At 27.3% G+C, this 26536-nt stretch overlaps 1 protein-coding gene across 1 annotated transcript; it reads left to right on the forward strand.

The window, feature by feature from the left end:
• The first annotated feature begins 13303 nt into the window (after positions 1 to 13303).
• Positions 13304 to 14428, forward strand: HRD (Integrase-type DNA-binding superfamily protein). Its single transcript, XM_068619291.2, has one exon. The coding sequence runs from the start codon at positions 13562 to 13564 to the stop codon at positions 14126 to 14128; it is 567 nt and encodes a 188-aa protein (XP_068475392.1). The 5' UTR covers positions 13304 to 13561; the 3' UTR covers positions 14129 to 14428.
• Positions 14429 to 26536: the final 12108 nt, after the last annotated feature.

The following is a 26536-nucleotide window of genomic DNA, read 5'->3' on the forward strand; positions in this document are numbered from 1 at the left end:
ATCTCTCTCTCTCTCGCACACACACATTTATGTGACACCAAATAAAACAAAACTTAGAAACAATGTAAAAAAATGGTGCCTATTTTGAAACAGGAAAATGTGGGTAACTTGTGGCCGATTGTGGAGGGAAGTGGCATGGGAAAGAGGTAGCTTGCGGTGCGTTTGAAGTGTGGATTGATTAGAGATTTGTGTGATGATAAAATAATAGGGTTATGTTTGTTAGGGAGTGAGTTGTCAAAGGCTAAAGAAAAGCTTAATGATGAGAGATTAGAAAGTTAGAGGTTATTGATTTAAGCAGTGGTAATTAAAGGGAGTGGCTTTTTTATTTCTAGCGGCAAAAGTATCTTTGGTTGAATCATAGCAAAATGTCCAAAGGTGTTTCATTTCATGCACATATAGGCATGTAGCCGCCGGGTCAATTCCTCCATCTATTCTATCTCTACTACACAAAAAGTTGCACATAATTTTTTTATGCTTGATCAGTTCCTTCGTTTCGGATTAAAATAATTCGTAAACTGCACTACCACATAATTTGTTACCAATAAAAAAGCTTAATGGCTTATGGAAGAAATAAAACGAATGTAAAGTTGGCCGTGAAAAATGGGAAATTAAGTAGATTATGAATGGTGTTGTATCGACAATAATGAGTCTTGTAAAGTGACATGAACACACTCAACCGACGGATTTAAAAGAAGCCCGTGAGTTAATATTATTCGTTGAAGTTCTGTGACTTTGCATTATTTGACTAGCCCAACAAGTGGGTTTTACTTTAAGAAAACGAGTCAACAACATTTCAGAAGTTCTACCAAAATATAATTCACGAACTACGGAAAGGATTTGTTGACAATGGGAATTTTTGACCGATCACGACCAACGCATGTGCTTACTGTGGCTAAAACAGCACAGTACTGGAATATCGGAAGTTCAACCACAGTTTTTTTCAGCAAATTTATCAAGCAAGTATAACTTCAACGGTCGTAAAATGAAGATAGTTGTTCTTACCAAAATAACGAGTGGGAAATATCCCAAGGTATCAATCAGATAAGAGTATAAAAGTATTTGAGTGAAGAGAAGATAGTCGGTGTGTGCAGTATATGGATGACAACTCGGGAAGGAGCAATCTGCAGTCCGCTAAGGACATATTTACTAATTTAATTCGCTGACTCGTTTAGATTCGTTTCACATAATTCGCAGTCTGGGGACCAGATAGGTTGGGTTGGCCGCTTGCATTTTTTTAAATCATATCCTACTTACGTTGTTTTTATTACAGTATGACTGATATTTTATTTTATTTAAAATAAATAAATTTAATGTAAAAAAAAATATATTTTATTTTAATTAAAAAAATTAATATTAAAAATAAGTGTAGATTTAGTTTTAAGTAAAATTTTACATTTAAAATTTGTTAGTATAAAAATAATATAAAGAAGATATTTCATTAAAATATTTTGTAACAAAACTTTGATAAGATACTCTCATACATTTACATATATATAGAAGAAAAATATATAAAAAATAAAACTTTAATTATTTTTAATAAAATATTCTAACAACCCTCTTATTTGAATACTTTTATATCTTTTTTTATCTTAATTGAATTAATTAAAACAATTATAAAACTTTAATTGTGAGAGATTCATTATGTTGTGATAGAGCAAGAGTACTAATTAACATCTAAAGCAACATTTTGCAAAATCTATGAAGATTTCTTTGAAGCCTAATTAGGCCAATCTAGCCTTACCATTCAAGTAAGATTTAAGGTGTTCATCATAGCACCTAATGAAAAATACGTCTTCACCTATGTAGTTGATGATGACATTATATAAATCGCCACGAAGGAAAATGAAATGATAAAGATTAATTTGTAGTGATATGGACATTAAAACTTGTTTTTTTTTATTCATAGATTTATTCATGAAGTGATATCATATGTAGAGAACAAATAATTAACTTTCGGTTACATCTTTAGATAAGGTACGCTGATAAAATTATTATTACGAAATTTCTCAACAAAAAACCAATGGAAACTAAAATTTTCAACTTTTTTATGTGTTATAGTATTTAGCTTTGTATGACTAAATGTAAAATATAATTGATATTAAACTAATAAATATTTTTTTTCTTTTTATTTTTAATTCTCCATTAATATAAAAGACTGATTTCACATTATTTATTTATAAATTATATTATTTCTGGTTGAGGAATTAATATAAAAAATAGTATGATGATAATTTTGTAAATACTAAAACAACTTTATATATGTTCAAATTTTAACCTATGTACGAAGTTATTAAAATATGACACCAACGTGTCTTTCCTTTTTTGTTTATTTTATTTTCTTTGTGCTGTGATTCTTCCTATATTGTTTTTTTCTTTTGAGATTGTGACAATTATTCTCTTCATCTCCTCACCAGCACCTACCTATTATTTAAAAAGTTGTTATTTAATTAAAATTAAGAGTATTTATATGTAATTTTTTTTTAGAAAAAAATTAATTATAACATAATAAGTAGATAGATATGTATTTCAGTATTTTATATTTTTATAATCATATTCATAGTATACTACAAAACATATAAGTTTTACACTAGAATGGAATACGATATATAATATCTTCTAAGATATTAAAATTAAGTTCTAAATGATTAAATATTTTCAGTCATACATTCTCGTAAAAAACACTTTGAATTTGACCTTCACTTTGTTACGGACTACGTTCAAAAATAATTTATTAAGTTAATCTATCTTCTTGTTAGGTTTTAAGTCGCATATGTTTTCACGAAACCTTTATCTGGACCCTCTTTCACTAGCTTTCGTCATAAACTTATGATTGTTGACAAATCATAAGTTTAAGGGGAGGATATTAGGCAAATAGTTTACATTTTGTTATAACCGATATAATATGTCTCCTTTTACACACAACATGACTATTTACATTGATCACTTCAACAATTGATGTAATAAGTCCACATTTTTTGCATTTTAAATTGAATTTCTATATCGATCCGTGTTTAACATGATGTAATATTTGTATATTTTACACCGATTGTGTAATTGATGAAAAATGTCTCACTTTCTACATCGCTTACATGTACATCGATGATTGAACCAATATAAAAACTCTTCTATAAAGTAGTTAATAGGTAGTTAATAGTTAAGGTTAGATACTAATTTAGAAACTAGTTTATAAATTTTTTTAATAATAAAAACTACTTTTGATATTAGTAATTTTTTAATTTATAAAATAATATTTAAATTAATTAATATAATAATTATTATATTTTATCTCTAAAATTAGTTATTTAATAATTTTCTTTCAGTGTTCTATGATAAATATTTACATAATTTTAAATTCTTATAACTGATCAACTTAACTTAAAGTAACAATTTCATAATTTATAAAAAAAAAATTGTCCATAAATCACCATACTAATATATAACTATAACTATTAATAAAGAAAGATTTTCATATAATTACTTTCTTAATGTACCCATTATACTCTAATGAATTAAACTGGTTTTATTTAATTTATTACCTGTAAAACAATTATCTAATAATTAGTATAAGTTTTATTTAACCACTTTTCGATATATACATTACTTATATTTTATTTTAATAATAATTATAATTATTATAATTTTTAAATTTTTAAATATGTTTTTATTAACATAAAAATAGGCATATATAAACTAGGCATACACTTTTACTAGTATTTATAATTTTAATATCCAATATAAATAATTATATTATATAATTTAACTTTAAAACCATTTTTAATTTCAATATTTCTAGTTTTACCTTTGAATAATTTAAAGATATATTTAATTATTTTTTTTTATTTTTATTTAAATGTTTTTATGCTATGTTTGAGTATTTTTAATTGTTTAAAAGTAGAATTTCAATTTATTTTAAAAAATATTTAGGGAGATATCATATCTAAGTACAAAATGTAGCTCTTTTTTTTATTATTCATCTAAATCTTGAATATTTTAATTTTTTATTTAAAAATTACTTTCCCCCTTTCCAAAACCAAGTAATTTATATTTGATGTTAATTCTTAGATTAATTCTTTTACTTCTCTTTTTATGTATGAAAATAGTGTGTAGTTTCTGAAATAATTTAATCTATTTATACATAGTTTTTTAAATATAAAACATGTTACTTTTATTTTTATTTTTATGTTGAATTAAAAATTTAATTTAATTGAATGGTGGAAGAAAATTTCCATTACTTATTAAAGTGTTCTGATTAAATTTAGTCATTATTAAAATCGATAAATGATTTGTATTATGATAAAAAAAATATAATTCAAATGTCATTTTTATCCCTTTTTTTGTGTGTAGTATATATATTTTTATTTAAAACAAATATTTTTAGGAAACGCAAGCCCAAATTCATAAACGTTAGCCCATTTACGAGCCCATAAACAAAACTTTGAAGGTTCCGAGCATATACTTAAAATTTGTTACTCTTGATTTTGAGTGATATAATACACAAATTAAGTGTATGTGTTGTGATCTTTGTAAAAGTTCTCATTTTTTAATTAAATAATTGAAATACTCCATTAAAAGATGTAACTTGAAGATTAAAATTAATCATAGATATAGTAAATTAAGCATAAAATTCAAATTAACCATGTAGGTAGAAAATGATTAATCCTTAACTTGAAACCTTTATTTTGCATTAGTTGATGCTTTTCTTTCATATTATATTAAATAAAATTGTTATTGTATCCTACTTTTCTTACGTTAATAATCAACTTTTGTTTATAACTCTATAAAAGCATAAAAAAAATACATTTAGCAGTTATATAATCAAGTTTTTTAAATTATAAAAAATCATGAATTTGTGTTAGAGTTATATGTGGGGACTAAACCAAAACTCATATGTTAACAAAAGTGATTTATAGGTAGACTATATCTATTCATAAAGAATTCTAAGAACAGACTAGATGATATCCTATTATACAAAGATTTTATATGAATAAATCCTAAATTAGCCAACTTATAAAGACAAGTATTTTCCTCACGAAAAATATGAGTAATTCTAAACCTGATTTTTCCACAGTAATTAAGACAAGTATTCCATCGATTACAAAACATACAAGGAACATTGGTCCCAGTAGTAAACACAACACGAACCAAAGCAGAGTCACATTCCAGCCAGACATTAGTAAGCCCCATCTTTTGAGTTTCCTTCGTAGTATGTATAATCTCATAAAACTCATCAACCAGAGCAGTCTAAACTTCAAAAAACGCAGAGAAAGCTCCAATAAATTCCTTCATATTCCCACGAAAAATACCTTCACAAGTAGCAAGATTAGGATATCCCCTAACAGCTCCATCAACGTTAATTTTAATCCAGCATGGTGAATGAAACTCTCATCTAACAGGAAGATGATGAAGAACTTTACCAATATAAGTATTAATACAAAAAAACTTGATCACGTTGAAATCCAACATATCATAATTCATTGAAGTTTTAGACGAATTTCCCACTAGACGAGTTAAATATTTAATAATCGAAATAGTTCTAAAAACCTCAATCTTATCCTGAAAACAAACATAATTTTTCAACTAAACTTGATTATTTTATCAATAGTATAATTATTTTATTTTTAAGTTCTCATAACTTTAAATAATAAATAATTTGTGTGAATATCATGATTAAAAAATCTAAGTAATAAATAAATTTTTCATTAATTGTTAGTAAAAACTATATAAATTATTTTCGTAAAAGTAATATTTTAATTTACACTGATGTAAATTTTATTCAATGTAACGCTGTTAACAATTTTTATATAAAAAATTAATTTAACAAACAAAATATTAAATAATTTTAAATTAATGTAAAATTTTGTACATATAATTATATGAAAAAGGTTATAATTTAACGATGAGTTTTAAAAAAAGTGTAGCTGAGAAGATATTAAATAATTTTAAAATATTTTTTAACCTTAACAAAAAAAATTACATAAATAATCATTTTAAAAATTATAATTTAACGATGAAATAGATAAAATTTATTTTACATAAGGAGAAACATTTAGGGAAAATTATACAGTTTAATATATCTACTCACGAACTCTCTGTATTGAATTTTATTTTACTTTATTTATATGATTAAGTTGAATCTTAACTTTAGTTGCGTTTATTTTGTTGATGGAGTATGAGTTGAAAATTAAAAGTTCTGGTTCATTATGGCTGCGCCTTTTATTTCATTCAAAATTATGATTCATTAATCAAATAATTCATTAGTGATGTAATAAGCAGGCCGTAGCGGCAAACCCTTCACTTATCTAAGGTAATTTTTAGCATTATATTCCAACATTTTTTACTTATCTCCTTTTAAAGATTGTTTAATTACAATGAAGGTATTTAATAAAAGTATTTTAGTAATTTATATACTTTAAACTTAAAATACTATTTTTATATAATAAATAATATTTTATTTCTTAAGATTTTATAAGGATAATACATTTAGGATCTGTTTGTTTTGAGTGATATACTGTTTATGTTTACGAGTAGGGATTAAAAATATATTATTTATTTGGATTCAGGGATTTGCAAAGAAAAGAAGATAAGAATATACATGTAAAAAGTAAATATCATCTTCCTTAAAATAAAGAGAAAGTACGGAAAGCTAGTTCATTATTGTGATTTTTCTAATTTTACTCTTTTTACGTATATTACATAAATTTAACCAACACCGTAATTTTACATGTAAATTATTTTTCCTCAAGTAACTTGTATTTTTTTAAAATTAATTATTCAATGATATCATAAATAACTTACATAATTTTAAGTCATCCAATAAATCTACACAAAAATATATAATATTTGATTATTCTATTTATTTTAAAGATGAAAACAAATTTGTAATCTTATATTTTACACCTTTACAAAAAATCAATATACTCCCACAATCATAAGATCACTTACAAACTTCAATAAACTTTTATCACAAATTCACTTTAACATAACCAATTCAAACACATCCACTTTCTTTACACTTTCTTCTCAAATCCTCACACATCCACTTTTTCAAAATCTCACACTTTCCCTCCTTCATCCAAACATATTCACTTTCTCAAAAGAATAATGATATATGAACAATCCCATTTTTTTATACAACCACATTACAACTTCCAATAATATCATTTTAATACTTTTTTATATCATTTAATTACAATTTTATCCTTTAATATATATTTATTTATAATAGTATCACATGGTTGTATACAAATCTTGAAGTTGTAACACTATCATTTTCCTTCTCTCCTCAAAATCTGAGACTTTCCCTCCTTCATCCAAACAGATCCTTACACTTATCGTTGGTGATTTGGGTCTCTTGGTTTTGCTAATAATTGCCTTTTGATTTGCATTAAAGAAGAACATTTCTTTAGAAGTAAAATATATGGGCCTAGTGAGTTAGCAACAGCCCAGCCCGTCTAGCTATAATATATATATATATATATATATATATATATATATATATATATATAATTTTATTACGCAGTGATTGCAAATTTAGACATAATATTAAATAATAATAAATATTTACTATAGTAATATTTTCTTTTTCTCGTATTATTATAATAATTAAAATAATAAAAATTGACTGAAAAACTAATATTTTATATTTAAAAAATTAAATTATGACTCAGATACATAGGGATGAACATAAAAAAAAGTGTATAATCAGTAAAATACTTAAAAAAAACTCAACTAAAAATCCGTATTTCTAATTAAAACTAAATGTTTTAGTTAACCTCCATCATTCTTAGTTACAGAAAAAAAGTAATTAATAATAGTTTTATGCCTAAAATAAAGATAAAGAGTTGAGTGACCTTAGGCCATACCTGCTTATGTCATCTATCTAAAGATTCATATGAATGACCTTTTTGTTTATGTTGAAATAAGAAACATCCGTACACATAAACACACAAGGAAACATCGTATCCATAACCCTATCCAATTGCAATATCTTACAAATTTGCTGTTCCTCTTGTTGGTTGGTGAAACAATGTTTCATGGAATCAAATTTTTTATTGTTTCAAAAATGTCATACAGCTACATATATACAAATAATTCCATTATCTTGGATTTAGATAAGTAAATTTTAGAAATTAATTTCATTTTAAAAAATAAAATGTTTCATGGTAGAATATGTTGTTTGTATGTTTAAATTTTTTTAAAAATTTTAGAAATTTATGCCAATATTTTAATCTTTTTAAAATTATATAAGTATAAAATTTATATAAAGTATAAATCTAAAGTTCTTGGTACTTATCTTTCTCATTTATAGTTTTTACATTAAATATTTAAAACTAATATATATATATATATATATATATATATTTTGGTATTGGAAAAATGAAATTACTCTATCTAAATTGAGATTTTTTATATTTAAATTTTTTGAGTTAATTTATCTAGACAAAGTATTTAAGAATTTTAAAAAATTTTAAATGTCCACTGCCAACAGAACAACCTATTATAGCAAATGTTGAAGTCTGTATGACACTGACAGTTTTTTTTAAACTATTTATAAATTAAAAACAAGGGAAATTGTTAAATAACTCACCCTATTATCTTATTAAATTTTCTTTTACATAAAAATAATAGGATTAAAGAAACAGAAAGAAAAAAATATATGAATGAATGTATACCAGAAAAAATATAAATAAACACGAAAAAATAAATTTTTCAAGAATTATAGAAATATGTGGTCTCTAACCCTTATGTCTTGAAAAGTCAAAGGATTGGAGTTTCTGTGAACATTTACTTTGACTTGAGCCAATAATGGAGGACATAGTGTAAGTGATGAGTGATTTATTTCATTTTACATCTCCACCTCTAACTCCACCACATAGGAATTATTATTTCTGATTAGAGTTTGCAATTGAAAAATGAAATTGTGAAAACATTAAAGTTGCAATAATAATAATAATAATAATAATAATAATAATAATAATAATAATAATAATAATAATAATTAAAAACTCAAAATCACAATTACACCCTCTAATCCAATTTTTTTCCAACTTTCTATTTAGGCAAAGTCTAGTGAATGTACACTGTTGTTTAGTAATTGGCTACAAGTTGGTACGTTTTGCAATGTATGATTGGTCAAGGAAGTGATAATATCCATTGATAATTTTTAATTTTTATTTTTTTAAAGTGCATGTACTTAGACCCATTGCCATATGCTCCATTGTGGAGTACAGAAAGGGACACTCCTCTGGTTCAGACAGAAGATAGAGCCTACTTACCAATAGAAAAACAGAGATTTATTGTGAAGCTGAAAATGTAATAAAGATTTAAGAAAAAACATTAATTTTTTTCTTCAGAATGTAAAGAAATATTTATATAATCAATAATATTTATAGCATAATGGATTATCTTTCTAAACATATATTATAAAAATAACATTATATTTATATACGTTATGCAATTTTATTTAATAAATTAAGTTTTCTAATATTATTAATTTTATTAATGATCAATCTATTTTATAAATAAATAACTAAAACTAATACTAAAATAATACATAAATAAAACTAATTAGTTTTAAAAAATAAAATAATTTCTTTTAAAACTTATATATAAAAAAATTATAATAAATTTTATATTAGTTTAAAATTTATTTAAACTTTAATTTAACTTTTAAAAAGTTATTTTTTATAATAAATTATTTTAAAAGTTTATTTTATAAATATATTAATATATAATTAAATTTATTTTATTGCATATGAATTATAATTTTCTTACTCACTTTTTAGAATTGATATGTAGAAAAATAGCTTAAATTGGTACAATACTATTTGAGGTACTATTCTTTTATAAATGTTGGAAAACTCGTTATTATAGGGTTATGTATAATCTCCGTTGATAATATAAGTTGAAATATTTTAAATTAGTATGTAAGTGGAAGATCCTACATCGAGATAATGATATTTTATAATTATAAGGGAGTGCATTTAGAGTTTATAAGGTTGAGTTAAATTTTATATTTTACTTTTTAGTATAGTATGAGAGTCATTTAAAATTTATTATAAGAAGAGTTTGTTGACTTTATCAGGTTACACATTTGTTAATATTGTATTTGAAAGATTTTTCTTTTTAAGCTAGTACAAGACAAGGGTGAGTTATTTGTTTTTTTATTTATTTATTTTATAATGTTGAAGATTTTGAGAATATAAAAAGTGGACTAATTATTACATTGAATCAAATAATTTCATTATGCTGAAATTTAAAGAGGTCGAGCTCACTAACCTTACCTATGTTTTACCACTCGCACATTTAACCTTTGTTAATTTTAGTAGACCTCATATAGACAAGTGGTTCGAAACACCAATCAGAGTAAGAAAAACATGTTAATCTTACCTTCGCAGTTACCCAAGACCAAACCTTCAGTTGTGCCATCGTGAAAATATCATGATGGTCTATTCTTCCATTTTTGTAAATATTCTTATTCCTTTGTTTCCACTGTTCGCCTACGACTGCAATCCACACTCATAACCAGATTTAGAAGCACATGGGTAGAACTATAAAGGATTTCATACACATATTTTTGGTATAATACTTACAGGTTTGCGGATCTCTCCATAACCATTTGTTGTCGCGACCTGATTTCAAGGTTTGACCTTCCAGCATAGACATGAATTCTTCTACTTAGGCCTTCTCCCACTCAAACCATTCTCTTATCCACTTGACTTCCCAACTACATATGTCTTTATGTCATTTGCCAAAGCAACGCAAGGGACTGTAAATGATGAGGGAACTATTAAAAAACCTTGAAAATCTGACTTTTAGTTGACAATTATCCACCCAAACATCTTCCCACAACTTGACTTTTTCACCGGACCTTACTTCCCATTCCATATTAGAATCAAACCAATTGATACTCTGCCCATCCTTACACGCTTTGTTTAAGTCACACCACCATCTAGATCCATGCCTTAAGGTTCTAGATTCAAATAGATTCCTCCATGAGCCATATTTAGAGACAAGAATATCTTTCCATAAACCGTTCTCAAGAGACCCAAGTCTCCATTTCCATTTTCCAAGTAAAGCTTTGTTGAAAGAATCTAATTGCATGATGTCTAACCCTCCTTCCACTTTAGGTTTGCATATATTATCCCATTTAATCCAAGCATTTTTCCTTCTCTCAGAATCCCAACCCCACAAAAAATTGGGTTGAAGCATTGTAATCTTTTTACATATAGAGGATGGGACTTTGAAGAACCAAAGATAATACAAAGGAATAACATTCAATACAAAATGAATCAAGCAAACACACCCGTCAAAGGATAGATTTGTACCTTTTTAGGTTGATAATCTCTTCTTAATCTTTGTAATCTTCGGATCCCTAAAATAAGCTTTAGAAGCATTTTCCCCAATAAACAAATCAAGATAAACAAACGGAATATTCGTAATGCTGAAATGGAGTACCTCAGATCACATATCCAACAACATTAGTTTTGTTATGTGTTTTATAAAACCGAAAAAATAGAGCATACTATAGAAAAAAAAAGAAAAAAAGTATCGTCTTCAGTTTAGGTAGCTAGTAACACTATATATAAAAGAAGCATACATGTAATTACACAGTTTTGATGGTTTATATAACTCATTCTGGTAACCAACCATTGGAAACATATATAAAGAGGTCAGGGTTTGGCAAACACCAATTTATATTTAAGATAACTGATACGGACTGGTTCAAGTCATCAAATTCTTTAGAATGACATTTATATGTCATTTAACTAATATTGATTATAGTTTGCTTGAGTTGTTTTTAATAGCGAAACTTCAACTTTAATTTCTCCACATATCTGATCTTATTATATGTGTGTGTCTTCTCAATCAATTCATTGGTAGTTGCTACGTCTCAAGTTAACTTCTGTTCGAAACTTCAACTTTCAGCGTTGAAAGAATATAATGAAAGAGTGATAGTTGTCAAAACTAGTCATGTTAAATAGGAAAAATAGACAAGAGCTAAATTAGATGTACTCATGCCACTGTTTTTAGGCAGCTCATTAATTGACCAAGCTACATATATATGCAAAATTTAAGAATATTTATCGATGAAACTATGGATTTAACCGGCATGAACTGTGGATTTAAAACATTTTACAGTATCGATTAAATGATATTTTATTAAGATATTTATTAAATCCAGCAATTTTATCATTTTCTCTAAAAGTTTACTAAATATTATGTGTGGTAAACATGTTACGGGCTTCAACCTGGCTTATAACGAAAGAAAAACAAAATAATTAGTGATAATGAAAGCCTGGTTGGATTTCCAACACTGTGAATCAATAAAGTGGGAGAGTCTTTTATTTCTTATCCTGGCCTCCTTCTAGACTGAATTCTGATAGGAAAGAGATAAATGCAAAGAGATGAGTGTATTAATTTTTTTATTTATCACTTACTTTCCCTTAAATTTTCGATAGCAGCACACTTCTTCTTAGTGATTTCACGAATCTATGAATCACTCTATACTAGTTCTTTTATGTGTCTAAAACTTCAGACGCAACAAAAGCCCTTCAACCCCTAAATTTAAACCTATTTTATGCGCCATCTACACCCTCAAAGCCTCATCAAGAATTGCTTTTATATTTTCACTTGGGGGTAAGTAGACAACCCAAAATAAAGTTATCCATGACCTAACATTGTCTCTTTGGCTAGTGGAAATAGTTAAAACTACCAAACTCTTATCTTATTCTAATTTAGAATTTTAGATCATACAGTACATGCATAGTCAGGTTCAAGCAGTGATACATCTGCAGGCTTTATTTGTAAGACAACAAACGGACTTGGCAGCATATATATAGCATAGCATAGTAAAAAGGTAAAATTTGTTCTCAAACATGTGCTGATGGAGAAAAACTACGTAAAACCTTCCAAATTCTGATACCAATGCAGCAGCAGGAGAAACCCTACCTAATTTGTGGAACAAAATAAACGAAGGGTAACTAAGAAAAGAAAACCAAAAACTCTTCTGATAAAATATAGCCACTGAGAAAATCACGTCAGCAGTGTTATATATGTGTTGTAGAATAATAATAATAATAATAATAAGATGGAAATTTGACGTTCTCTCCAAGATATCAAAATCCCTGTTGAAAAAACCAAGAATGGTGGTTAGTGATGTGCATATATATCGATTGACAGACAAAGTGCAATATCACTGTTGATAATTTTGACGTGGTTTTAAGGGGAGCAGCAAGCAGCTAATACCCTTTTCATTTTTAATTTTGTTTTAATTTTATAAATTTGCTATTATACAGAACACGCTCTCCAACTCCAACCCAGTTATCCAACACCAAGCTGGCTTACACCCCAATCCTTCACACACCGTAGTTCAGCAACAACTGGTTTGCACTTTCATCTCAGAACTCCTTCTCCAGCCATCGCAATTCTAACCCCAATAAATGGCTCCCCTCAACTGCCAACTGCCATCATCCAACTTCTTCCACCTTCACCTCAGATATCCCTTAGTCCACACTAATTTCTCCAAATACTACACACCATTTTCCTTCACATCACCACCATGCGTTCCACCAACGCTACATCAAGCAGCGGAGCCTCTAACGGGAACACAGGGCGCCACCCTGTGTACCGCGGAGTGAGGCGTAGGAGTAGCGGAAAATGGGTTTCTGAAATCCGTGAGCCCAGAAAACCTAACAGGATTTGGTTAGGGACATTTACCACCCCTGAAATGGCTGCTATTGCCTATGACGTCGCAGCGCTTGCTCTTAAGGGGAAGGATGCTGAACTCAACTTCCCTAACTCCGCCTCTTCTCTTCCCGTTCCTGCTTCATCGGCTGCTCGTGACATTCAGATGGCTGCGGCCAGTGCTGCAGCCGCTGTCGGAGCAGCTAATGATGCACTAAGTGAAGGAAGCCGAGGAGGGAATGTTTCGGTTTCAATGGCACAAGAGTTTTCAGAGGGAAACTTAAACCACTTTGTGGATGAGGATTTGATCTTTGATATGCCGAATATTCTGGTTAATATGGCTGAAGGAATGCTACTCAGCCCTCCTCGTTTTGACAATTTTGCTGCTACAGACTATGACTACATGGATGAAAATCCTAACCTCTGGGGGTTCCCTTACTAGTTACTATCCATGAGATGATAAAAAAAACCTTTTATACTAATAATAATAATAATAAGGGAAGGTAAGTAAGATGTAATAATGAATTATGAAGCCTTACATCCACAGTTTGCTTAGACACCAGGAAAGGTAGTGTGTGTGGAAAGTTCATCTTTCTTCGTCTCTTTCCATTTGGTTTTTCTTTTTACCTTGTGTACAGTACCACCTTCTAGTTATAGTGAGGTTTGCTGCTGTTGCACCTCAAATCTATGTATGTAATGTTTATGTAACATGTTAATTAAATAATCTTTTTTTGGTTACTAATATGTTATCTTAATCCTCAGCTGGTATATTTGCAGCTTTTCTTTCGGGTCAATTAAACAAATTTGCTTAACTTGTAGGAGACACATTGTAAGCTGCTTTGATGAACTCTGTATAATTTTTATATAGCTAAATAAGATTCGCATCCTAATCAGAAACTAGTCTGAAGACATACTCAGGTTGAAAGAGGAAAGAAATTGGAGTATTAATTCATTGGGAGGCTTTAGTGTTTCCCTGCCTTAATTCTCTCCGTGGGGTTTTGATTAAAAAAAGAATGAACAGAAAATGAGAAACCATATCAGGTAGCTAGTTTGGTAAAGAAAAGGGAGCAAGTGGTGGGAAGGCTTAATCATTCAGAATTGATTATTACTTCATGGAATTAATGAGTGCTGTTATCCTAATCATGTTTCAGCCTACTATTTTATTGAGATTACAAAATGATGTAGGAAAACTCTAGCTTCTTGGAGGCTGTTTCAAACTCAACCATCTAACATGTGGTCCACCTTAATTACCCTTTTGTTGACGTTTCATTTTCTCAAGAACATTTTTAAGGGAGAAAAAAAATTACTGTGTAAGATATGAAAATTGAAAGAAATGTATCAAAAACAGGAAGAAAGACAGGCTTCAAATAAAGTGAATGATGTAAAAAAATATACATTAAAATCGTGTAAAAAGATAATATATAATTTTATTCCATAGTTTATTCAACGTGAAAACATATACCATTGAGCATATTTTTGTGACATTGACACCTTACCTTCCCTAGATCGGTATTGGTTTTGAAGTCATGCATGCGTGTATATATTAAAATGTTTGACTATATGTTTGTGCATGTTTTTGAAGCGCACCAAATTCAGGTACTATCAAAAGAAACACGCACCAATTCTTGCAAGAATAATGATAAACATACATGTGAGAAATGAGAGGAAATAAAAGAGATAGAATATCATAGATTTGTTATGATAAAAAATAAAAAATACAAAAAGAGTGTATAGTAAATATTTTTTGCGCCAAAGTTCGTAACTATACCCTGTAGGATGCTAGAAACGCAAGCAGATGCAGCAAAATCACAGTCGATTTTGAGAGTTTCAGGTGGGTACGGTGAAGGGATTTATTAATGGTTTCGAATTTGGTTATCTAGAAACTCTTATGTAAATTACTAAGTAATCTTGTGTATCTTAATTTTTACAATTTTTATAATTGAATTTTTAATTTATATTACGAAGAAAATTTCAAAATTATATATATATATATATATATATATATATATTTTGTAATCAACAAAAATAATAAATAAATATGGAGATTTTAGAGATGCTCAAACCTTATACATTACAAATATCATACTTATGTTGTTAACATAACCTCCTAAGAAAGTCTAGAGCATTACAAATAACCTAAATATCTTTAGATTTTTGCAAAATTTTATCTCTACTTCTTGACATAAGATGAATAATTAATCATCCATAATAATTAAACTAACAACATATTTAAAGAAAATGGTATATATATATATATAAAATTGTCTAGCTATCAATTCACTCTAAACTTATCAATGATTTGATCATTGGAAAATAAGTATTCGTTAAATTTTAACTATATTTTACCATTAAAACTTTTATTTTTCTGAATTTTATTATTGATCTTTCAGTTTTTTGAATTTTACCGTTAAACTTTCAATTTTAAAAATTTTATTATATAAATTTTAAATGTATATACATCTTACTTTTTCGTCAATTCAAATGAAGTGACATAAGATGGAAAAGTAATAATGAGATGATGTGAATAATAAATTAAAACGCAAAGCGTTTGTGTTTATAAAGTAAAAAAAAATGATGTATGGCAACAAAAGTTTTTGATGAATTCATTCTAACTTTGCTTTCTTTTTTTCTAGGGCTGGATTCTCTCTGGCACCGTTGGTGGTTGTCTAAAAGATAGTTAAGTTTATACAAAGTAAAAATGTACAATAATAGAAATTAAATTTTAAAAAAAAATAATTAGTTTTTATTATTGTTAAATGGTTTCTAAATTGGTATTTAATTAACAACTAAAGTTTTTGCTACCAAATTTAAAATCTAAATAATTAGTAGTTAAAATCATCTTGGTAGTTAATTAGCTACCAATTTAGAAACTATTTAACAATAATTAGGGATGGCAAAGCGAGGCGGGCCATGCGGGCTGGCCCGCGACCCGCGACCCGCATGTAAAAAACGCGGGACGGGCTAACCTTTTCAACCCGCTAACCCGCATTAGCCTGCCCCGCATTAGCCCGTGGCCCGCGCGGGCCAGCAGCGGGGTGGGGCGGGCTGGCCCGCTAACCCGCAAGAAAAAAAAATGTCATTGTTTTAATGTGTGCAGATGACGGAAAAGATTATAATTATGAAAAAATGAATGAAAGTTCTTCTAAGGCGACATCCAATGTTATTGAAATGGAACAATGTCAATAATGTTTATGTTTAATGTTTTTTAATTAATGTTTATGTTTATGTTTAATGTTTTTTAATTAATGTTTATGTTTATGTTTAATGTTTTGGAATTAGGTATGTTCAATGTTTTGGAAGTAGAAGAATAATGATATTTGATATTTATCTTAATGTTTAATTTTTTTATGTTTGACTATGTTTGAAAAGGAAGAAAAAAAAATGTCATTGTTTTAATGTGTGCAGATGACGGAGAAGATTATAATTATGAAAAAATGAATGAAAGTTCTTCTAAGGCGACATCCAATGTTATTGAAATGGAACAATGTCAATAATGTTTATGTTTAATGTTTTTTAATTAATGTTTATGTTTATGTTTAATGTTTTGGAATTAGGTATGTTTAATGTTTTGGAAGTAGAAGAATAGTGATATTTGATATTTATCTTAATGTTTAATTTTTTGATGTTTGACTATGTTTGAAAAGGAAGGAAAAAAAATTGGATTTGATAGTAATATATAGGTTTAATTTGACAATTTTTTAAGAACAAAATTTAAAAATAAATATTTAATTTTAAAAAAAAATCGTGGGCTGGCCCACAAACCCGTGGGCCAGCTCTTATGCGGGGCGGGTCGGGAATTCTAACCCGCAATAACTTTGCGGGGCGGGTTGCACTTTTGTGGGTCAAGTGCGGGCCGCATTGGCCCGCTTTGCCATCCCTAACAATAATAGAAACTAATTTAGAAATTGCATTTTTTTTAGTCTCTAATTTAGTCACTATAACATCTAATTATTTTTTATTTTTAAAAATTAGTTTCTATTTCACGATTTTCATGTAGTGGTAGTTTTTGGAGGTTTTAAATTTGAAACCGCAAAAGAACTATATTTTAATATGACATAAATCATAAACCTTTGTCATATTAATATCGTCAATAAAGTAATTAGTAGAGTTATGCACTTAACTAAATCACTATAGAATTGTCAAGTTTACTATAATATCATAAATTTTCTAAATGTAAAAAACTTAATGAAAAAATATGTTACAAAGAATTAATGAAGTTCATCCATTCAATAGAAATTGAGAGAAAATGATAAATTTGGAGAAGTATAAGGTAATAAATTATTTCTCGAGAACTTGAGAAGAATATGAATTATTTTGAGCAACAATGATTAGATGTAACAAATTAAGAATTCAACCTATAATATAAGAAGAAAGATGCACATAAAATTTTGTTATTCTCTTTATTCAAATTTTCCTTCCCCAAAATTCAGAAATCTAGTATGAGTTACACCCTATGAACAATTATAAAAAATGGATATGCAATTGTAATCTCAATCAACCCCCTTTATGAACCCCTTGTATCTAGTTGCAATGCTATGATATTATGAGTTCATTTTCAATCAAACATTATAATTAGGAGCTTCAACAAGTTCTATCACTACAAGAAAATCATTGAATAGAAATCAAATTTAGTGACAAAAAATAATTAGTTGTTATAGTAACTAAATTAATACTATTTTAGAAACTAAAATAATTATTGGTTTCTAAATTAATTTTTATTATTGATAAATAATTTTTAAATTAGCATGTGTGTTCTGGTTTTCGCTCGATAATAGTAACATCTCCACTAAATGACTCATGTGCTTTTGTCTTCTTTAATTAAGTTGTTGCATTCGTCCTCCTTGAGAATCATAGTAAAAATACAGCCAATAAACCAAAATTTATAATTTTTTAACCTTGTATTCGTTATCATTTAAAGATTAGCTTTATCTTACAATCTTATATTCATATTAGACTAGCTGCCAAAGAAATTTCCTCACCATGTACAATTTTATTATGAAACATCACCTTAATAGAAGTTATTGTATTTTTTTATTTTATTTTTAAGATTTCCCTTTATCTGTTAATTAAATGTCACATTATAAATAGAATTATTTGACATATGTTAGAACGCATGAATACATATACTGACTTCGTTCCCCACCCACTTATAAATGGAATAAAATTTGTCATATAATGTATTTCTTATTTCACTTAACCTTTTTTTATTCTTTTAATTATGTTTCATTCTATATAATTATATGTTTGCCTGAAAATTTATGTTTGATGATTAATGTGAATCATTGTTTGTATGAACCCAGAGTTATACACTATTTTAAAAATTATATTTAATAATAATGAGTTGAAAATTGTATATTGCTAACTATTTTATGAAAACAAATCTATTTTTCATCTAAAACAGATGGTTATACGTTAAAGTAGAAAAATTTATTTACGAAATAATTTTTGAAAGGAATATTATTATGTATTTAGATGAAATCTTGGATTATTATGTGAAAAATTTAAGATAATAACTAAATAAACTTGTTTTCTCTCTTTTTATTAACGTAATTATGTTAATGCTAATATTAATAAATTTTTTTGAAATAAATTTAAATGAGTAAAAGTAAAAACATGATTTATTATTATTGGCACTAAAACAAAATTATTATCCTCATGTATGGACGATGAAGGATACTGAATTATGAAAGAATAATTATTTCAGCGAGAACAAGAAGAAAATTGACAATGGTATGAACTATTACGGAGTGAATTTTAAGTCTAACTCAATTCCATAAAATCGGTTCATGGAGTGAGGTTTGCATGCACTTATATACAATCTCCAACACACCTCAACACGTCGAGAGTGAGGACTCGTGCGTGGGATAACATATTATGGGTGATTCGATAACGGTCTAATAGCGGATGACTCGATAGGTTCAACAAACACTCGTTAAGATAAACTTTAAATGACTCTTATACCATATTACGAAGTGGACTTTAAACTTAACTCAATCCCATAAAACCGGCTCATGAATGAGGTTTACACTCACTTATATACAATCTCCAACATTAACTTAGAAGTGGTAATATTAATCTTTTAAACTAGATGTAGAAATTAGAAGTTTTATCTCTTTGTTTTCATTTTTTTTATGATTACGCCTTTTGTACATTTAGCTGTTTATTTCTTTATTACAGTTCTTATAGAGTAGCTTAATCAGCATAAAAATATCACTATCATCAGTTTTTTTTAAAGCCAGCTGCTAAAAAAGATCAAATACAAGAGTTAGCAGATACTGCATACTTCCTATGCTGCATAATTGGTAATAAACCAACCAATTTGCACCGATTGTCATCCAAATACAGCCCTAAACAAAAATTCTATAGAAAACTACCAATTATATGAATAACTTGCCAATTACAACAGCAGATTGGAAGAAACTGCACGAAGGTGTTTTGCTGCATAATTTGCAGCAGCAGTCCTTCATAAGAATATGCTGCATAATTCCAAAGTACTGCATTACATAATTCACTCCATATTTCACCCTGTTGATGTTCTAATCCAACTAAGACAGATCACTTGAATTCATCTTCATACAGGATAAATCTGAAGAGAGATAGTCCTGCTGCAGCAATGATTCTGCAAACTCCCCTGCCCTTAAGCCACTCCCCTGTTCTTAATAACAGTGCCAAACCGGAGACTTTCCTCTACCAAAGACTCCTGACAGCCCACCCTTTTGAACAACAAAATGTCTTCCATCAAACTTGTTAAATATCTTCAACAGCAGTAAAATGCATAGATATACTAAACAAGTTCTGGCCCTTTTCAGAAATTGTTGCTGTGAAAATAAAAAACACAACTAATAGAACTCATTCATGGTTGATGATTTGAGTCTTGAAAGCTATGCCATTTAAACAGTTATAGAACTTTTGATAATCAGAACATTCATTCACTTCCAAATAGTTTATTTAGTTACCAAATTAATAGAGAGGATGAGACATTGAATCCAATCAGAGGAAGAGAAGTTGGCATTTTTACCTTACGTTTCTTTCATGTTCAAGACTAACTGTGTTAGGATTAAGATTTCCTCTCCATAATCCATTGCTTGATTAAATACTAACCTGTTTCTATGTTTTCATATGCACCAATGAATGAAAGAGACTCATATACTCTTCCATATATTATTACCCTCTTTAAACCCATCACTATCATCAGTTGTTAGACATAACATTTTGGATGTTTAACTTTTTAGAGGTTACGTAAGACTTATAATTTTTCTTTTTATGTAATAGAATTCAAAGATACTTCATATACATGGGTTGCTAGAAAACTCTTCAGAAGATAGGATGGTGTGATGATTAGGTAATAAGCAATGGTTAAAGCACAACGTAAAGGTTAATTATCACCATTATTCACTGTTGTTATGATTATGTGTGTCATCTTTTCCAGTTCATGTCCCCTCCAGCTCAATTTTTTATTTTTTATATTTCGAAAATCACACAAAGTTGCCCCCTACAAGTGCTTAAATTATTTTGTAATCATTTAAGTTTGAATAATTAAAGATTTAATTAACTTAATTTTTTTTATTTGTAAATAAACTAATTAATAAAAAATTAAGCTTATTTTTTTAAAAATATTTAATTTAATTAATGTAAATTTAATAAACTTAGTATTGATGTATGACTTAATTGTGACTTATTCATGTGCTTTTATAAAATATAATTATGTTTCCTATTTATTTTTCATGTTGTTATCCAATTTTAATTTTCAAGGGTTTGTATTTTAGATAAGAATATAATTGTTTTTCTTAAAGATCTACCGTTTCCATGATCAAAGACGTTTATTTTATACTCTTAAATTAGTTTGTAAATATGTTTTTATCCTTTTAGATTTTTGTAAATTTTAATTCTAGTCTCTTTATTTTTTTATTTCTATAAATTTTAAAATAATTCACTTTTAGTCCAAAAAAATGCTATCAAATGGCGCTTATAAAACATTTTTGAAACGTGTGAAAAAATATAGAATACTTTCAAATTGCATGCTGATAAAAAAAACTTTCAAATTAAATGGATGAAATTTTAAATACATTAAAATTAAACTTTGAAGATTACTATAAGAGTAATTATAGTTTTAAACAATTTTTACTTATTAATTTAATAATGTAAATCCTTAAGCCATCACTCTCAATAAAGATTTACATGTATAATCACAACTTGCAACTGTGTTTATAGAAGTACTCAACTAAAGATAAAAAAAAATGATTTTAATTCAGTGTTGCTTAAACTTTTTATAGAGACATTTACAACTGTTTTATCGAAAACCAGTAATTAGTGATAAAATATTTAGTAGAAAGAAGTTTGTCAAAATCCAATCCAGAATTACAAATTGCACTGTAGTTGTCACTGTGCGACGGCACACCTTGTCTTCTCTCCCTTCAAAGAGTTAAGGCCAGTGGGCCCACATGCTTCATTATATATAATGTTTGAGTGTTTCTTCCTCACATCTCCGTACATAACTGTGAAAATATTATTTTAATCTTGTCAAGTAACTTCTAGATTATATAATTCGGACATATATTTAAAAAAAGACTTCTGAATTATGTAATCCGAAAGCTAAAAAAAACTTCTAGGTTACATAATCTGTAAACTAATCATACATTTTAAAAAAAACTTTTGGATTATGTAATTCATTACAAATTTAAAAAAAGACTTCTAGATTATATAATCCAAAATATTACAGAAGATTATTTTTGGAAATATGAAAATTTATGGAAGAGAATACATGGAGGTGCAGGAAGAAACAGCCATAATGTTTAGCTAATCCCTCTCTTCATTCATAGCAGATTAACAATTAATACTCCACCCCTTTTCTTGGATAATGAAATAAATCCTTATCACAAAATTACAATCCCATTTACTTCACCCATAAAGTTAAAGTTATGTCATTTGACAACAAAATCATGAACTGAATCAATTATATCACTCAGAATATATAAGTCACTTTTCTTATAGTTTGATCTCATAATTTATCATAAACATTTATACATATAATCATGATTAGTTTGAGAATATTAGTAGGATATAGGCTTATATTAGATCTTTAGTATTAGCACAGTCCTGTCTTGTTTATAGCCAATTACTCTATTTTCGATATACAAATTAGATTTCCAAGAAATTCTGCATCAGATTACAGGTTCATGAAGGGGAGAAAAAAAAATCAAAAAATCATTTGTTTGGATTGCTTTGCTCGGTCGCAATTTCTTGTACAGTTACTGTTCGGATCTTGAATCGGCCAAGTTTCCGAGACAGTGATTGTAGGACACCAGATCGACCACGAGTTCTGGTTGAATAAGCCCTTTTAGTCAGAAACACGCGTTTCTTTGTGGTTGCATATGGTGTGCAGTGAGAAGAATGATAATGGCTACCCTTTCTCAGTCCTGGCAAGTTGGGAGTAATGGAGTTGAAGTTGTACCAATTGGTTGAAGTTGATTCTGCAGGTGCACCAGTGTGTGCGACGTGTGATTCAGAAGCTATGCCTTCCCTTTGCAATGTTTGCATGTTCTCAGTTTGAAAATTTGAAACTAGTGTTGTACCAAAACCTGGTATAATGAGTAGTGATGGATGAAAGAAATGAAAATTATGCAGATGAAATTGGTGGTAGTGGTTAAGTTAACAGAAATATTAAGTGTTGGAGAGTACAATGTGTTGGTTTGTGGGATGCCGATATATATAATGAAGGATGAATATGGTAGCAATGGAAGCAAAGATAAAGAATGAATCAAACACTGAAAAGATAGAAGTTGGACTTTGTCTTAGTTTAGGTTAGAACTCGGTTAGGACTTAGAACATTCGCACTTTTGTTGTGCGAAAATCTGCAGCATTTTGTTCAACAGGTGGGAGGACTGGTTCAGCAACTCTAGCTGACCTTTCTTTTGTGGAAAAATGATCAACTATCCAACCATAACTTCTTCAAGTAATGATTTCAAAAGTAATATTATTAAACAAGTATGCATCTATCAAATTTATTAAAAACATATTTATTCTGGTAAATATTCCAAAGGCTAATCGCATTCATTAAAACAGTGTTTTAGATATTAATCATGAGAAAATTATTCTTTAAAAAATAATATTTAAAAGTATAAATATTGTTCACTACAGTCACATGTAACATAAAATATTTATAATGAAATTCGACTGTTAATCTTAAATTTTAAAGAAAATTTTAGATTAATTATGTTTTAAAAATTTATTGAGTTAAAATTATATGTGTTATTTTATATATGAAAGTAAATTAAAATAGTATGTTTTAAACTAAAATATATATTATAGATAATTTTTTTATTGGTATGATAGACTTTCATCTAATCTGTTATTAGAATTCTTTATAAAGTATAGTCTACATATTAATATATGCGTTTTAGTCTAATTTCTCTATATTTTTTGTATTTTTTTTAGTAATACTTTTGTCATGTGATAGAAAATGATTGTTGTTACTTGTCGACTAAAAAAAACTAAAATATATATTAAAAATATATTTTTTTTTAATAAGTTTGAGATTACACCCACTATACTGACAAATTTTAATAAAGAATTAAAAAATACACAGAAAAGACTTAATGTCTGTTTGGATAGGGGGTGCACTGTTCCCGCAGACGGAAGTGAGGGTGCACCCCTGTTTGGATCCACGGATGAGAGGAGGTGACAGGACGCAAAAGGGTGTGAGAGGGCCTGAGGGCTTCTTCTCAAAGTTGCAAAGAAGTAAGGAGAGAAGAGAGGAAAGGATTCTTAAATATATAAAATGATCTATATATCCTCATTCTTTCACAATATTTTCACATTCCAATTTTTTTAAACTATACTGCACATGTCATAAAACATAAAAAATATTAAATTTATTTTATTCCAAATATATTTAAATGATGATAATAAATATTAATTAAAATCATTTCATTTTATTCTAAATAAACTTTAAATATCCAAGAAATATTTAATATATTCATAGTAAAAATAAATATATTAAATATATTTTTAATAAAATGAAAATAACTATATACCTAAAATTATATTTATATATTTATAATAATAAAAATTATTATATTTTAAAATATATATTATAATAATCTAAATTTGGATTTATTAATGTGAATACAAAATTTATTTAAATATTTAACTCCTAACAAGGATTAAAATGTTATTAGTGGGGATGTTTTTTCTTTTTCTAATTAACATTATTATGTTCTTTATTTTTACATAATTTCAAAATTACAAACAAATTAGCATGTCTTTATCTCTTTTCAGATCAAATGTAATGACTTTATATTATATATTTTGACAACTAGTTAATTTTCTAAATATCTATTTTTAAAAATATATATATTTATTGATAATAATGAAAATCATTATTAAAAATAATTATATTTATATAACATAACATAATTTAAAGAATCATAAATAATATTAAAATTATGTAAATAAATTAACTTAAGTAAAAAAATAATTAAATTAATAAAATGTTAAATAATAAAATTATACTTAAATTTTAAATTATAATTCATTATTTCTTTCAATTTTATATTTTTTGTTTTATTTATAAATTAAACTTTAAATTATTTTAATTAACTAAAATATGCAAAAAAATTAATTATTATTTATTCTTCTTTTATATAGAAGGATAAATTTGTAATCTTACAACTTTTACTATTCAAAATAATTTATAATATTCTTACAACCATCACATCACTCACTAATTTCAATAAACTTTCTTCACACATCCACTCTAACATACCCCAATCCAAACAACCTCAACTTTCTTCACACTTCTGCTCACTCACACCCTCAACTTTCCACTCCCCCACACCCTCTAATCCAAACAAAGCCTTAAACAATAAAGAATATTCAAATATGTTATTTTTAAATGAAAAGTAATTATTATCTCTATATGAAAAACTATAAAAGGAAAATAGATCATTTATTTAAAAATTAAAAGAATATTATTATCTTCACAATAATAATAAATACAATATCTTATAAAAAATATAATTACTCAATTTATACAATAGTTTTTAATATTAATATATTATATATGTAAAAGAAATAAATTGTAAAAAATCAGATGCAAGGCCCCCAACCCCGATGAGTTTCGTTTCTCCATAGTGCTTCCAATGATGAGTATATGGTTACACCTAAAACATATATTTACATTTTTACAATTTTCAAATTGAATAATGGTATATAGTCAAATAAGTGACGATTTTTTTGGGACAGGTTCTGAACTAGTTTTTAGGGATTACCATTCTTTAAGAACATCCAAAAAAAAATTACAAAATGAAAAATAGTTTTTTTTTTTTTTTGTTATGATGTTTTATCATACTTTATTTAGTTTTTCTGAATTTGTTTTAGTTTTTAATTTATCCAAAAATGAAAAAATCAACTTTAGTTATCACATATGTTTTAATTTTCACATGTAATACTTTAAATTTGTGTGTATTTACGAGTAAAGGAAACGATATATATAAGAAAATATATATTTTTTTTAAATTGTACAGTAGTAACATGTTTTTTCTCAAGTTCAAAATGTTGGGATCAGATTTAGAACACTATATGCAATTCTTATATTACAGGTAGAATTTGTGTGATTAAGTTATTATGGTAAATTGAAGTAGTGAGAATTAGTGGTTAATATTTGTTTCGCCATTAACATCAATGATAATTTTTCACATTATTACCTTTGGCTTTATATTGGCCACTAAATAATTGGCGTCACATCTTTTTCTATCTAACTTTCATTGCTTCCGATAAGTGTCCTGGATGAATTTTTAATGATGGCAGTACGTAGCCAATAGATGATGTTTTCAAAATTCACATAATTGTA

This window comes from Phaseolus vulgaris, chromosome 1 (genome assembly GCF_051622355.1).
Source record: "Phaseolus vulgaris cultivar YP4 chromosome 1, ASM5162235v1, whole genome shotgun sequence".
Lineage (NCBI taxonomy): Eukaryota > Viridiplantae > Streptophyta > Magnoliopsida > Fabales > Fabaceae > Phaseolus > Phaseolus vulgaris.